The following is a 16,184-nucleotide window of genomic DNA, read 5'->3' as shown; positions in this document are numbered from 1 at the left end:
TGCAGGAGTAACATCTCTTCATCTTTGCTTATTCCATGCAGAAGTAAGTCACAGGTCCCATCCTCACTCAAGGAGAGGGGTTACATAAAGGTGTGAACATTAGGAGATGGCAGACATCTTAGAGTCTATTTGCCACACCTGCCTTCCTCACTTCTTACAGGTGTATCTCCTGAGAGCACTCCCCAATAAACCTTCTGCCTGCAATTACCCATCTTGGAGTCCATATCTGGGGAGTAACAATGGGGCAGGAAAGGGAGTTAGAAACCGTTGCTGTAACATCAACTATGGATGATAGCAGTAGGAGACTGAGCAGCAAATTTTCTTTCTATTCATAAATGTATAATAATTTATTATTAGAAATTAGAATAGTCATGGCCTATCTGGAAGTAAAATGAAGTCTACAAAGTACAAGATGTCTTCAAGCAAGGATACACACAACAAAAATAATTCATTTCTAGGGTTGCAGAACAGATAACACATAACTAATAAAAATCAGGCTTACTAATTTCCACAGTATGAAAATAAATCTCAGGCAACAGTCACATAATTAAAAAGAGATGATTAGCACTTTATTAAATTCACAGAGATTGTACTTTTACAAATTGCAGAAATAGTCAACCAATAGGGCTGCCTTATTAGAGAATGATAGAGAATAAGTATTGGTATGATAACAGGATCAAATTCCACCTTGTGTATTGACACTCCCATTTTCATCATTCATATCCCATTTACAATCATTATATTTTCTTCTTGCTTAGTCACATACAGAGTGATAGAAAAATATTCAAAAAGGATCCATTTTCAAAGATTTTTACACCACATATGGGTATTCTTCACTGGAAAAATCTCTCTCCATAGGTCTTCAAAGTGTGAAAAAATATATATATATATGTACTGGTCTGACCTTATTTTCGGAAATGCTTAACACTAATGCACTTTTAAACCAATAACTAAAGACACCATATGACTACACCTATACATTGTGCTGTCAAAGAAATATTTTGGAATATTTTGAGTAGTCAACAGTTTATGATTCCGATGGTCTTCAGGGGTATAAATGATGGCCTTTTACTTTCATGCACACGCAAAATTTCTCAGAAAAGAATGGTGAAAAAAAAATAGATGATCTGCCCTTGATAATTTATAATGCTCAGCAGTTGCACGGAAACAAGTGTTGAGTTTCTTGGGGAAGCAAAACAGCAGCCCTTCAGAGAGGGGTGAGCCGCTCATCCTCTGTCATGAAGGCATCGTTAATGTGCCCTCCCTTCGTGTCCAGAGGATCGCAGGGGATGCCGTTCTCAATTGTGATCATGTTTTCACACTTATCTTCAGTGTCATCCACTTCAGATGGTCCCTTGCTCTTCCTAAATGCACATAAAAAGAATGATTGGGGTCTAGAAGAAGAAAGCCTGGTCTTCTGTATAAACATGGAGAGCAAGAGAGGGAAGAGGAAACTTAGAATGATGAAATAATTGATGACATTCTGTATTTTCAAATAAATTGCAAAGATCATAAAGAGCTAATGAAGTGAAAATTTGCTACAAGATAAGAAGTCTGCATGGATGATATATAATATTGATCAGAACAAGTGTTTTTTTTTTAAGATTTTATTTATTTGTTTGACAGAGAGAGACAGCCAGCGAGAGAGGGAACACAAGCAGGGGGAGTGGGAGAGGAAGAAGCAGGCTCATAGCGGAGGAGCCCGATGTGGGGCTCGATCCCATAACACTGGGATCACGCCCTGAGCCGAAGGCAGACGCTTAACCGCTGTGCCACCCAGGCACCCCAGAACAAGTGGTTTTATTTGGAATACTAAATATATATGAATATGTATATGAGTGAATATATACATTTATATGAATTAGTGTATTTGCATACACACATATACACATATACATTCACATACACAAACTGCATTAAGGAATGTGAAGAAAATGTATGGTAACTTGGCAAGTTAAAAAATTTAGCTCTAGGAAAACAATAAAAATGGAATTTTAAAAAAGTACTAAATTCCTCTCACAGGATTTGACAAATAGTCCGCAAATGTTGAGTGAAAATCAAATTGAAATGAGATATCAGGAAGCAAACACACTCCTTTATAGAAAAGAAGTAACCATTATAAACTGCAGGTTTCACTGCTCGGCTCTATTTGTTACAAAATGGTTGTCTTCATTTGTAAGTTGGGTTTTTGGAACTCAGAACACATTTTACTAATCATATTACAACTCATGGCTAAAATTCCAGGTCATTAAAAAAAAAAAAAGAAAAACCCCACCTCTATATATAAATCTTTGAGTTTTCATTCTCAGATTCTTTGTAGACTCTGCTAGCCCCACCCTTAATATTTCCTTGGAGTGTGGGACGCTGTAGCCTTGAATTCAAAGGGTCTTCCTGTCTTTTGTGAAGGACCGAGACACTGAGCCAATTATGCTTGATAACAAGAGATTAAAGATGAGGCATCATGGAGGCATGATTTTGGGCATGAGGCTCCCAGACTTGCCAGAGACTCTTTTGTCCCAGGAATCTGTGGAAACTTCAAAGAGGCAGACCTGAATGGATCACACTGCTGGAATGGTGGGCATTGCTGTGGTGACCAGGATGGACTGGACTCCCACCACTATGGAAGTTCTTTAGAACCTTCGTGAATCTCTGGTGAGTGAGGAGGTGGTAAAGATGCCCCAGTGATGACTGAGGTGGAGTTTCCTATTAGTCCTGCATGAGAGTCCATTTTAATGTGCTTTAAAGAATATGGTGGAGGAAGGGAGAGAAAAGAAAGAGCTTTTACAAAGGAATGACAACCATTATAGAAAGAGTAACAGAAATAGAAAATCACCAATATAATAATAATTGATTCCGATGAGGCTCATCAATGGATATCAACCACTGAGTAAGAGATGATTTGAGAACAGGGTATTCACACAGTCTCAGTCTACCACCCCCACAAGCAAGGTACTGATTATAGAGATATTTGTATTTTGTCAAGGAAGAAATCTGGTGAACATCACCAACAATGAGACAAATTGACAAGTATCTCCAGATATGATGCAGTGAGATTTTCTTTCTTTCTTTCTAAAATTCTGTGTTCTGTGTTCCTACCCCACCTCACCACCATTTTTTTTTTACTTGAATCTCTCAGGAGGAAGTAGTCAGACAAGTCCAAATTTTAAAATATGTTTTGGTGGGCAAAATACCCATACAAATTTTTTAATATTTTATAAAACAGCTGATCTGGACTCAGCACAGAGTGGGCAGTCAAGTGATGTGCTTAGAGTTGGATGGACAGACACATGGATAGTTGGCTACCTAGACAGACGGATGTATGGATCAATAAATGTAGATCAATGGCTGGCTGGCTGAATGATAAATTAATGGATGGATGGACTACTGCTGTAGGCAAAGTTACTCAGCCAGTAGCCCAGGGTGGATCTTGAATGGGTTCCAAAGAAAGAAAGAAAGAGAGAAAGAAAGAAAGAAAGAAAGAAAGAAAGAAAGAAAGAAAGAAAGAAAAAAGGAAAAAGAGAAAGATGAATATATACACACATAATATTTCTTGTAGCTCTTGTATTATTGCTTTTCCAAATGAATGGAGGAAAATACTTATTTTCCTACCCTAGGAATTAGGAGCTAGTATAGATTTTGCCAGGCTTTGCTGATGGTTTATTAGATAATTCCAAATAGCTGAGGTTCATTAAGAAAGGTAAAGTATCATTCCAATACTGTAGATCCCACTGTCATCGCTTGAAAGTATTTCGCCATTATATATATGTCACTGTCAGGTGTCACAATTTATCACTACAGGCCTAATGCTGGGTTAGAAGTTTGGGGTTCCTAGTCCCAGAGACCTAGGAAAAGATAAGCTGCTGTGTTTTTCCATCCTCAGGGTGAAGATACTCTACTGGCCATTCTAAGCTTTAGCCATTAGCAATTAGGGCAGGTTGGGGTGAGCACAGTTTCATGTGATGAGAAGGTCCTACAGCCAGGTGAAATCACCTACTAGAGGACTAGAATACTTTGCCCCCCCTTCCTGTGGACAGGAGTATTGTTATTTTCCATGTACCCCAGAAGGCAAATGCAATTGACATTCTATAATCATCAATCATATCATTTCCATTCACAGTACCCAACATTCATTGAATAACTATGTTTTGAGTAACTACTGTGTGTTTAAACAGACACAGTCCTTGTCCTAAAGTGAAAAGAAAGGACTTAATAATAGGGGAAAACTCCAAATTTCTCTCATCCTCCCTCCCATTTTTTATGGATCATAAAAAAGAGGAGTGATGTTTCAGTAGGGATGAAGCCCCAGTAAAAAATGTATATTTATAAATTATCATCAAAAAATGTCTAGTTCATGCAATTTCCCCTACACTCACTCCTTACTGGGCTTGGAGTGAATAAGAATTCTCCACAACAATAAACAGATTTTAAACAGTCAAATCTTACTCTAAAATTTGTGTATATAAGTATGAAATTCATATTACAAAAATCTCAGTGGATGGAGCATTCTAAAGTAGGTGGCAATGCAATGGGAGTCTTAGAAATGGACACTGCCAGTGTCTATTTGCTAGTTCCCTCAGTTCAGAAAATGTTTTTATCAAGTTAGATGAAAAATCACAGAGAGCTGGACACATGCAGATCACTGCAAGGAATCTCACCTTCCTCTCCCAACCATAAAGAAGAACTAATCTGTTAGGTCTCACAAAGGAATGGGGAAGAACTAAAAAGAAAGATGCAAGCAGACAAGGACAAGTTTGTCTTCTTTAGAAGAAGGATTTCTCAACCAAAACGATTCTGAGCGAAATGACTGTGGAAATGTATCTAATGGAGCTGTGCCAGTGGCAAATTAGGTACATATTCTGCCATCGTGACCTTAGATCCAGTTGTTCAGAGTCTTGGCATTGACGGGCTTCGCAAACTGCAGTGTCAGTAACAGGCTGGCTGGCCATGATAAGCAGCTCAAAGGTTATCTAACAGTAATACGGCACTTTGTCACATTTCATAGTATGTACTATATTAAACTGATTCACTGCCTCTGCATTGCTCTTACTAACAATAAAACTTAACTATGCTTCTGGATCGTTCTGATTTGATGTTCTGCTAAAAACATGAATTCTTTTTCCTGAAAAATAAAATTGAGTGTTAATGACTTCTGCTGTTCTTGCAATGTCCGGCAGTTCAGGAAGATTTTTTAATTTTTTTTAAAGATTTTATTTATTTATTTGACAGAGATAGAGACAGCCAGCGAGAGAGGGAACACAAGCAGGGGGAGTGGGAGAGGAAGAAGTAGGCTCATAGCGGAGGAGCCTGATGTGGGGCTCGATCCCATAACGCCAGGATCACACCCTAAGCCGAAGGCAGACGCTCAGCCGCTGTGCCACCCAGGCACCCCAGGAAGATTTTTTTAAAAAGTAACTAAAATACCTGAAACTAGTTCTTCAAAACCTTGCGAGTAGATACTTCTCATAAATCCAGACAGAAGAGGGGCAACAGAGGGGACAAAAAAAATACCGGGTGACTCTCAGAGCTAAGGGGTGTTGAGGAGCAGGGTGTGCTCCAAATAAAGTAGTGGCAGGGCACCTGGGTGGCTCAGTTGCTTAGGCATCTGTGTTCAGCTCAGGTCATGGTCCCGGGGGGCCTGGGATGGAGCCCTGAGTTGGGCTCCTTGCTTAGCAGGGAGCCTGCTTCTCCCTCTCTCTAGGCTGCTCCCCTTGCTTGTGCTCTCTCTCTCTCGCCAATAAATAAATAAGTAAATAAATAAATAAAATCTTTTAAAAAAAAGATAAAGTAGTGGTGGCTGAAAGTACAAAGAATATTTCGGTCTCCCTTCAAACAAGATAGGGCTGAGGAGCCAAGGCCCAAGGATGGCCAGAAAAACAACAAAGGATAGACAAATATGACTTTGAAACAGAGCAGAATTAATTATTGGGGAATGAGACCTATCCTCATAATCAGTATGGATACTTCCTGGGGAAAATGTCAGTATTACTGGAATGATTTCAGTGGGCATTGCAGTCCAGTCAGATTGATGGGCTTTGGGATCCAGCCTATCTGGTTTTAAACATGGTTACTACTAACTTTCTGACCATGCGACTATAGGCAGGTTGCTTTATGTCTGCCATGTGGTAGTGATAATAATAATAATTAGTATCTACTACATGACAGAAACCAAACAAAGTGCTTTGTATACATCATCTCATTTAATTGCTATTGCAATATTATAAAGATTTTATTATTATTCCTGTTTTTCTTTCTTTTTTTTTTTTTTTTTACAAAAGACCTTATTTATTTGAGAGAGGGAGCACAGAGGGAGAGGGAGAAGCAGACTCCCTGCTGAGCAGAGAGCCCAATATGAGGCTTGATCCCAAGACCCTGAGATCATGCCCTAAGACGAAGGCAGATGCTTAACCAACTGAGCCACCCAGGTGCCCGTTATTATCCCTGTTTTTCAAATGAAGGAGCTAAAACTCAACTATGTAAAGCAGCTTATCTTTGAGAATGGAACAAGATTGGTGAAACCAGTGGACCTATAACTCTACTTAATCTCCCCAGGCTTCACTCAAAACCCACATTTGATTCCTATTGAGTATGTACATTTAAGAACAGAGAAGGAAAACAATTATTAGCTCTAACATTTCTGATTTTATTTACACATCTTTTTTTAAGACTACTGACTTAATTAAAACTTTAAAAGAATGTGAAGTTTCAGTATATGAAAATGTTGGCTGAGCCCCATCCCCTTGTGTGAAAACCAGAATTTGTAGAAATCTAAATGTATTTCTGCTTACTGCTGACCTTATAGGATAGAAATAAAACCAGAAATAAGCCAAATGAATGTACTAATGACTCTGCTCAACTGTGACCATTAGCTAGGATTCAATGTCCTGAGTCCTTAACCTGGCTTTGTTACCAAGTGCAAGACTATAATCTCCTTGTAGGAAGGGACCATCCACGTTATCTGTGTATATATCTTCCCTGATAAATACTAGAGCTCCCATTACAGAATGGATGGTCAATAAAGGAATAAGATATTTTTTACCTCTTTTGGGCCTTGGCTTCTGGAGAGATGAATTTAGAGCACTTTCCAGTGTATAAAGCACTTGTGTGTATTCTCTAACTTTGTCTTCTCATCATCATAACTATTTAAGAAAATATTATTATCCTCATTTTCCATATGTGACCTGCTCAAGATCACTCAGCTAATAAGCACCAGGGCCTGAGACTGGAACCCAAAACCAAGAGTATCAATCCAGTGCTTTTTCTACTAAAACACACATCACATCAAGTGCATCACCATTGTCATTGTCACATCACCATCACCATCACAACCATCGCTGTCATCACCATTATCATCATCATAAAGCTGACCAGAGAGCTAAAACATCTACTTGTGGGCTGGCACTAGACACAGATCTAGTACAGACATCATTGTGAAGTATATGCCGTTCATCATGGGTACCTGCCCACCTACCCAGATGCTTGTTTCCCAAAAGTTTAAAAAAAAATAATTTTCCAACTTTTTTTCCTTTGACAAGTCTCTCATTTCCACAAACTGCTATTCTCAACTAGATGGTAATAGAAAAGCAACTTCCTCAAATTATTTCACAAGGAGGTGGCATTTGTAATGGTGGCTGGTATAGGCTTGCAAGAGGTCATTGTTAAATATTCAGAAATTTCATACTTGGTAGGAAATCAACAAATGCTACAAATTGGGATATTTTTTAAGAAAGCTGGTTAACCAGTTCACCACTATTATAGTAAACAGTAACTCTAATAAGATCACTTTTTAAAATAGTGTTTGTTAACTAATAAAATCCCAAACAATGAGCCATTGAACTGGAAAATTTTTTATAGTATCATGGCAATTTCTGGATGAAAACGAGATCCCTTTTCAGTATCTCCTAGTCACAGAAATGGGTTAAGCTGATCTTGGATAATAATACTGTTTATTTAGTGCATGCTATATTCTAGGTACTTTATACATATTTATCTCATCCAATCCTCACGGAAGCCCTGTGAGACATTATCTTCTTACTACAGATGGAGAAACAGTCCAATGGAAATTGGATGACTCGACCAAGATCATTTGGCTAAAGGGTATAGCTGGTGTTTGAGTTCACCTAATTTGGCCTCCAATGACTGCATACTTTACAGCCAGCAGCTATGAATAATCAATGTAATGCTGTTACTGACACAGGTAAATGCTTTCCTTGAGAATTTTCCTCAACAGTAAGTTTCAATATGCATATGTCATAGATGACAGTGGCACACTTCTCCACAGAAGCAAAATGGTAACTGAGATGACCCTGCAGACTCTCCTGGCTTTCTAAATTTAAGATTTTGTATCATGCAAACTATGTTCATTAATATGTAATGTATGGATTGAATTGTTGAGCAAATCTTTGTCTTCCTCAGGACTAAAGGCATTGGGGGCAACTCCAGCCTTTTCCATGATTAGAAAGGGCTTTCATCACCATTACCAGGGCTCTCCCCACTCCAGACTGCACCCTCTCCATACCTTTGAAGAAATACTTTGCCCAAGAGAAGCCCACCACAGATTGTATCTAACTTAAAACACAACAAATCAATTTATCTTCAGAAGGTTGTCATAACTGTCCCGACTCTATTTGCCAATTAGTGATGCTCTCCAGGTTTACGCAAGAGATTTGTCTATCTGTTTTCCTAGTCTGAACACAAAATGAATTTGCGAAGGCAAGGTTGTGACAACAGCCTCACTTCTCCCGGGTAACAGATTATGATGCTACACACCCAATTATTATATTACCGCAGAACCTGCTCAGCAGGAAAGAGATAGCACAAGCTGGAAGACCAGTAAATGGCAGGATAATAAAATAACAGTAACAGCTAACACTTATTGAGCGCTCACCGTGGGCCAGGCACCACTCTAAGCACGCCACTGCATTAACTCTTTTTATCCCACCAAGTTCATTATTACCGGTATACCTCACTGTCACTCTAGCAAAGTTATCTCTGCACAGGCCACAAAGAAAGATTTAACCAACTCGACACTAGCACTGCAAACCATATTCTCCTAAGTTTGGGTTCCCTGACTCATTGCCTGCGCTTCCTGATATGCATAGAGTTAATGGATTACATACAAGAGCAGAATCTACGATACAAATACTTTGAATCTAAGCAGTATGTCTCACCTTCAATCCTTCTAACTCCTACAGTATATTGTGCGAGTGAGAAAACTGGGAACCAAGGAGATGAAGTGAATTTATAGAGGTTATGATCCTTAAAACCACAGAATCACAGCATTCTAGGATTAATATGTAACTTTAAAATATTAAACATAAGTAGTCAAATCTTGCAAGGGAACCTTTCTTAATATTCAAAAAAAAAAACTGAAAACAAAACAAATTGACAATTTGTACCAAGGCTCTTTGCATTGCATGTCATGCCAAGATGAAGAAAATCAGGCAAGTAGAACTTGATTTTAATCTTTGAGTTTAAGTTGGGGACTAGACAATAAATCTCATTTATTCCAGAGCATTTCATTTATCATCTCTGAAAAAAAGTTATAAAGGCCAACATTTGAAATGATTCCTTTCTGCTTGTAACTAGAGTGAGACATATGTTAACTAGCAAACCTCCAGAGAAACATCTAGTTGAACCCACACTTGGCCAAACTCATCCCACAGTGGGCATCGGCCCTTCTGAAAACCAATGTATGTCCCTGTGATTCCCACTTATCAGAATTTCTCTTCCTCGGTATCAGCCGAGAAGGTTTTAGAAGAATCAAATTGTCTAGTGAAGAGTAAGGACTCTCCCCACTTCCCCTCTGGATCAGAAGTACTTGTAAACAATATTTTCTCCTTTCATCATGCTGAAAAATCCTATCCTCCTCTCCTCCTGTCCCACTACCTTAGTAACTTTCCCACTGGTCTGAAATTCTTCCTTGAAGTAACTGCAATAATTTAGACAGCAAAGTTTGTAGGTGCCCCCAGAATCCAGGTAAAGGAACTCAAGGAGTAGGAATCTCCAAATTGGAAGCTCTCAAACTAAGTGAATTAGAATAACCTGGATATTCATTAAAATCCATCCCCTTCACCGATTATAATTTAGAAAGTCTGCAGTAGGGCAAAGTAACCTATATTTTAAATGAGTGTTCCAGGTGATTCTGATGCAAGGTATTGATTCAAAGTTCACTTCAAGGAACATGATTCCATATAATACTATAGGCACTAGAGGGACAAGCAATTGTTGAAAGGAGGGAAGTATAGAATCACAAGAGTATCTGGGACATGATGGTGGCTGTAGGCACTGGGCCAAGGAAAGGCAAGCCAAGCTGGGGCTGCATGGAAAGAACTGTGGAACTGCTGGCATTTGGAGGTAGAGGACTATTAAAGATTAACTCTGCCTACCCAAAAAGTCTGCTTAGCTTTGTACATCTAACTTAAAAAAGCATATTACAGATATTAAAATCAATTACTGATATGAAATATTCATATGATGTAGAATAAAGAAATAGATAGTAATGGAAGGAGTCATAGTAAGGGACACTGGTCTCTAAAAAGTCTCTAAACACAAGAGCCTACGTGATATTTTGATAATCACCAATATTTTCAAAGTTTCAGATTTAAGGCATTATCTTCAGCTTGGGGAAAATCCTCTCCTTAATTTTCCAAGTCATGAGGAAATAGGAAAATCCTCCCTAAATCACTCCGTTTAAGTATCTTACCTTCTACGTTGCCGGATTCCTGATAAAATCAACAGCATGACTGCCACTATGACGATGCAAAATATCACACTGAATATAATAATCCAGATGGGCACAGATGGGTCAGTGGGTGGTGCAAGAGTGGAAGGAATTTTTAAAAATTCCAGGGTCTGATCATTCAAAAAGAAGGCATTGTTGATCCGGTTTCTATTCATTCTACAATATAATGATGATTAAAAACAAACAAGAGAGGAAAAAAATTAGAAACAGAAGGTACAGACCTATCTCTCCATGATTACAATTACCTCTATAAACAGAGCATCCCTGTAGGAAGGGACCTCAGGTTGACTAGACAGTTTGACGGGGGCAATCATGTTGTGGTACTTTTTCCATAGCAGTGCTGGCTGCTACAGAAAGGCTCGCCTACTGCCCTCCATAGTTGGGAATGTCCTGGAAGTAACCAGAAGTCATGAGCTTCAAGCTCTGCCCACCATGTTTTATTTCCAGAAAGGTAGCATCTAGACTAAGATGACACAACTCTTAAGGTGGCTTACACAAATACCAACAGCCGGAAGAGGTAAAATAATGTGTAAAAAAGTGGGTGATAAACATAAGAAAAAAAACAGGAATAAAAAAGAAAACATGAAGCCAGGAGCAGCTGCAAATCCATCAATTTGATTTTTTTCATTAATTCAATAAACATTTGCTGATAACTTACCAAGTACCAGATAATGGTGCTAAGTGCTGGAGATACAAAGTGAAATGAAAATACCAAGGCGCTTATAGTCTAGTACAGTCTAGAAGGATGGCACATCAGTCCCTCCACAATCACAGTGCAGTGCAAAATGTTCCATGAGAGAGGTAAATATGGCCACGATAGGAGGCAGTGGAGGGCCAAGTACACCATATTGAGAAGTCAGGGCTGCTTTCCTGAGAAAGCAACTTTTGAGCTGTGTTTCGAGGGACACATAGGAATTCTTGAGACCAAAGTGTGTATTGAGCACAGGAAAGGAGACAATGGTATAGATTTGTTCAGGAAACTACAAGTTTCATATGACTAAAGTCACTGGTGCTTGAGAAGTCCAAAAATCTAGAAAAATATCAAGGTAAATGAATTACTCTTCCCAGGGAAAATTTGCATTTTTGGTGGTGGCAGCAGTTAGGGAGGGGTTGATAGCAAAGACTTATTTGAATAAGTGAATTTCTAACTGGAATTTGCAAACTATCTGAGGAGATTTCTTGGGGATATCGTATGGCCTTTACTGAATTCACACTAGACAAGCTGACTTCATCTACCTCTAGAGCAGCAGTGGAAAATACATATATAATGTGAGCTTCATGTGTGACTTCAAATTCTCTAGGAGGTACATTTTAAGGAAAAGTAAAAAGAAACAGGTGAAATTATTTTAATATTTTAAAGTAGGCTCCACACCCAACATGGGGCTTGAACTCGCAGCCCTGAGATCAAGAGTCGCATGGTCTACTGACCAAGCCAGCCAGGCACCCCGAGACTATTTTAAGAATTTTTTTGCCCAATAAATCCAGAAAAATACGATTTCAACCTGCAATCAATATTGAGTTGGTTTGCACTTTATTCTGTACTCAATCTTTGCAATCTGATGTGCACTTACACTTAGGGTGTATCTAATCTTATACTAGCTACATTTCAAGGGCTCAATAGCCACATATGGGGGGTGACTACCATCCTGGACAGTGCAAGTCTTGAATCTGACAGAAATGGCTTGAGAATCTCTGCAGTTCAGCACTAGGCTATCAGCAAAGACCTTCTTTAGCAAATAAAAATCTATGTTGAGGCATGATTATTCACGAATGTGAAAAAGAATCCCAGCCAGATAATCTATAGCAGGGGATAATGCTAATGTAATTTTTTATCATAATATCCTCTAGTTCCACCCATGTCATTGCAAATGGCAAGATTTCATTCTTTTTGATGGCTGAGTAATATTCCAGTGTGTGTGTGTGTGTGTGTGTGTGTGTGTGTGTGTGTGTGTGTGAGAGAGAGAGAGAGAGAGAGAGAGAGAGAGAGAGAGAGAGAAATCTTTTTTATCCATTCATCTGTTGATGGACATCTGGGCTCTTTCCATATTTTGGTTAATGTCAAACTATGGAAAGTCTGCTTTTTCTATAACCTATCATTGATAATCTGGGAATACAAACCTCTCTACAAAATAATGAACCCCACTACTAAGGTATAACTCAGAATAAAATGAGAAGTTGCTCAGTATTTTCACTCTTTCTACCTGGTTAGTGAACACTTTGCTGTTCTTTTGCCTCTCAGGCTGATTAGAAGTTCTAGATCAGTACAGACTAAATCTCCAACCACCATTGAAATCCCCAATAGGTGTCAATCACATGGATATCTTCCAGCCAAGATTGGCCTAATAAGGCCAGGCCCTCATAACAGAGCTAAAACAGACACCTTAGAACTGGTGAGTCATTCCCTCAAGTAATCCCATAGGTGTGCATGCTCTGGGGGAGAGGAAAAAACACCACTGGATGTGATGGCAGTATGCCTGGGTTCAAGTCCTCGCTCTTCATTTTTATAGTGTGGTGGCCTCAGCAAATCGATTAGTCTCCCTGAGTCTTAGTTCCCTCATTTATAAACCGGGGATAATAATAATCATGCTGGGGCGCTTGGGTGGCTCAGCTGGTTAAGCATCTGCCTTCAGCTCAGGTCACGATCCCGGAGTCCCGGATTGAGCCCCGTAACAGGCTCCCTGCTCAGTGGGAAGCCTGCTTCTCCCTCTATCCCTCACTTCTCTTTCTCTCTCTCTCAGATAAATAAATGAAATCTTTAAAAAAAATAATTACTCAAAAGTGATTGGTGTTGACATTAAATGCCACAGATGTGCAGGAACACGCTTTACGGCAGAAAGGGTTGTACAAATATGAAGTGGAATCAGCATTATTTTGCCCAACTCCACAGATTCTTCAGCCTTGAAATCCCTGTTATCTGCCCTCTAGCTGCCATCCCCTTGCTTTTCATATTATCCTTCCTTCTTGTTATCATTCTCTTTATTTTCATACAATCCTGATGAGACCTATTCCTGACACAAATTCTCATTCTCTCGGCCAACGTCACCCCGTAAGTAGCTTCTCCTGCTAGGACCTTTGACAGAGACACTTTGCTGTGGACATATTCACCTGCATCCTCCACCTTCACCCCCAACACTCACTCTCCTCCCTCACATTAATGGAAGCCTGCTGTCACCGTAGTGCCTGCATTTCCTTGTAGCCCTCCCAGATCATGGGGAAGGCTTGAATAAAACTCCTTTTCACGTGAAATACAGTGTCCCTAATTCTTATTCCCTGAGTGGTGGGTCTTAACAATATTTTTTAGTGGCAAAAGTACAGGAACAATGTAGTTCAAGCCTTTTTGTTAAAGCAGATTAAATCATTTCCCTCTAGTATAGATCCTCAAGGCCTTTGCTTCGGCAAGGGAAATGGATGATTGTTCACACAAAAACCTTTGGCATTAATTATATACTCATTATCTTAAATGTTAATATTTTACAGAGAACAAATGAGTTCTTATACTAGATATTTCTCCTTGGTAAAGAGAATAATGTGTATTTTGGTAACTTGTAAGTCTGTTGTGAGGGTGAGTTACTTTGTTTCATTCATTCTTTTTCCAGAAATAGTTTATTTTCTGAACTCATTTTCCAATATACCTTTGCCCAACATTAATCATTTGAGGGATGCAAAGTTTACATGCATAACGTACACATTGATTGAAGTAAAAACAAACTGCATCCTTCTTTGAAGTCAAGAATACACTTCACTTTTGAAAGTTTGTTATGATCACAAGGAGAGGCGGAGGGGAACTCTCAGGAAAAACTGTAAAATTTGAAATGGGTAAAAAATATTACTGAGTATCTGGTGAATACATCTTTCTGGACAATTTATACCTTCTATTTGTCTTTGAGTTATTTTGCAGATCTGTAAGTGGTAGAGAACTGACATAATATAAGTGATTCTTGTTCAGAGAAAATCAAGTGAATTGTGTCTGGTAGAATATGATTGATCACTACCTGATGGATAGAATGGTGCATCTTTTTGTAAATGGACATCACCATTCCTTGATTCCCATAGATGCATGGTTCCTTGAAGTCTCCTTTGAACTGGTTTTACCATTTTACTGGTTCCCTCATTAATTAACAAGACAATAAAATCTTTAGTGGCATTTATTTTTAATTTGTATGAGAGTCATGCTTTTACCTTGTTTTCAAAAAGTATCTTTTAAAGGCAAAGACTGTACATTAACTAATGAAGCTAAGTCCTTAGAGACCCAAGAAATGAGAATATTTTTATTGGTTTTTAACTAAAAGTCAAAGGTATGACTTGTCCTTCAAAATACCTTACATTTATTAACTCATTTAACCTTCTCAACAACTCTGAGAGGTTCCATAACTATTCCCGTTTTATAGATTATAAGAGGATAACAAAGTGAGGGGAAGTAACTTGTCTGTAATCAAGAGACAAAACCAGAATTTAAAACCTAGCATTTGGCCTCCAGAATCCATGTGATGAACCATCACACAACAGCACCGTACAAGGTGTTCTTGCTGAAAGACGACAGCACTAAACATTCATAGCTAATATTTAAACCAGGGTTTCTCAGCCACAGCACGCTTGACATTTGGGGTTGAATAATTCTTTGTTCTGAGGGGCTGTCCTGTGCATGGTAGGATGTTTAGCAGCACCCCTAACTTCTGTCTATTCAACACCCCCCCACCTCAATTGTGACAACAAAAATGTCTCTAGACATTACCAAATGTCTCCTTGGAGGCAAAATTGTCCCTGGATGAGAAACACTGATCCAAACTAATCCCTAATACAAACTAACAAAATTAAATCTCTCACATATTAATAAATAAATCATTGTGAGGCAGAGAGAGAATTCTTCAAAATTTATGAAAACAGTCAAATCAATCAACAAGCTGATATACCAGTAGAAGACATATTTAGTGGTGATTACCTTATGGCTGACTGTATCTCAACAGCAGGAAGGGTGTGATTTTTTGAAGGATCTGTAACCACAAACCAGAATGACACCCGCTGGGTTACATTGCAAAGCAGGACATGAGAAATTCTGCAGATGATGGGGAAAAAAAAATAAGCGAATAATGAATAATTCCATTAGGACATCTGCTCTGGTGTTATTACCATCTTAAAAGGTGTCTTAGTTATGAATGAAGTCATTTATACCATTTTAAGAAATGCCTTATTAAGAAGAAAATAACATAGGAAATTTCCTTTGTTTCAAAATCAGATACTTAGGGATCATTCTTTAAATAAGAATCTACCAAAATGAAAAAATAACAAAAAGTAACAGTAGAGAGTGTTAAGGATCTCATTCTCCATCACCTGTTAGCTGACAGCACCCCGGCTTCCCCAACACTGGGCCTCTTTCTGAACCAAAGATGCCTTTGGTGTTTCCTCATCAAGCTCTTTTTAGCCTCATTCAGCCTTCCACATCTCA

The 16,184-nt window shown here is 38.7% G+C and overlaps 1 protein-coding gene across 2 annotated transcripts in view; it reads right to left on the bottom strand.

Annotated features, from left to right (window-relative positions):
• Positions 1-547: 547 nt before the first annotated feature.
• CLTRN (collectrin, amino acid transport regulator) overlaps positions 548-16,184 on the bottom strand; it is a 33,110-nt gene continuing 17,473 nt past the window's right edge. For both annotated transcript variants that reach the window (XM_087860254.1, XM_045805078.2), the window contains 3 exons: positions 15,681-15,794; positions 10,703-10,897; positions 548-1,364 (listed from right to left, as the gene is read on the bottom strand). In XM_087860254.1, the coding sequence (XP_087716380.1) occupies positions 1,208-1,364; positions 10,703-10,897; positions 15,681-15,794 (466 nt within the window). In that variant the 3' untranslated portion in view covers positions 548-1,207. The remainder of the gene's footprint in view (positions 1,365-10,702; positions 10,898-15,680; positions 15,795-16,184) is intronic.

The sequence above is a fragment of the Ursus americanus genome, chromosome X (genome assembly GCF_024610735.1).
Source record: "Ursus americanus isolate L20-20 chromosome X, mUrsAme1.1.p, whole genome shotgun sequence".
Classification (NCBI taxonomy): Eukaryota; Metazoa; Chordata; class Mammalia; order Carnivora; family Ursidae; genus Ursus; species Ursus americanus.
Note: the sequence above shows the minus strand (reverse complement) of the source record. Positions and strands in the feature narration are given on the sequence as shown.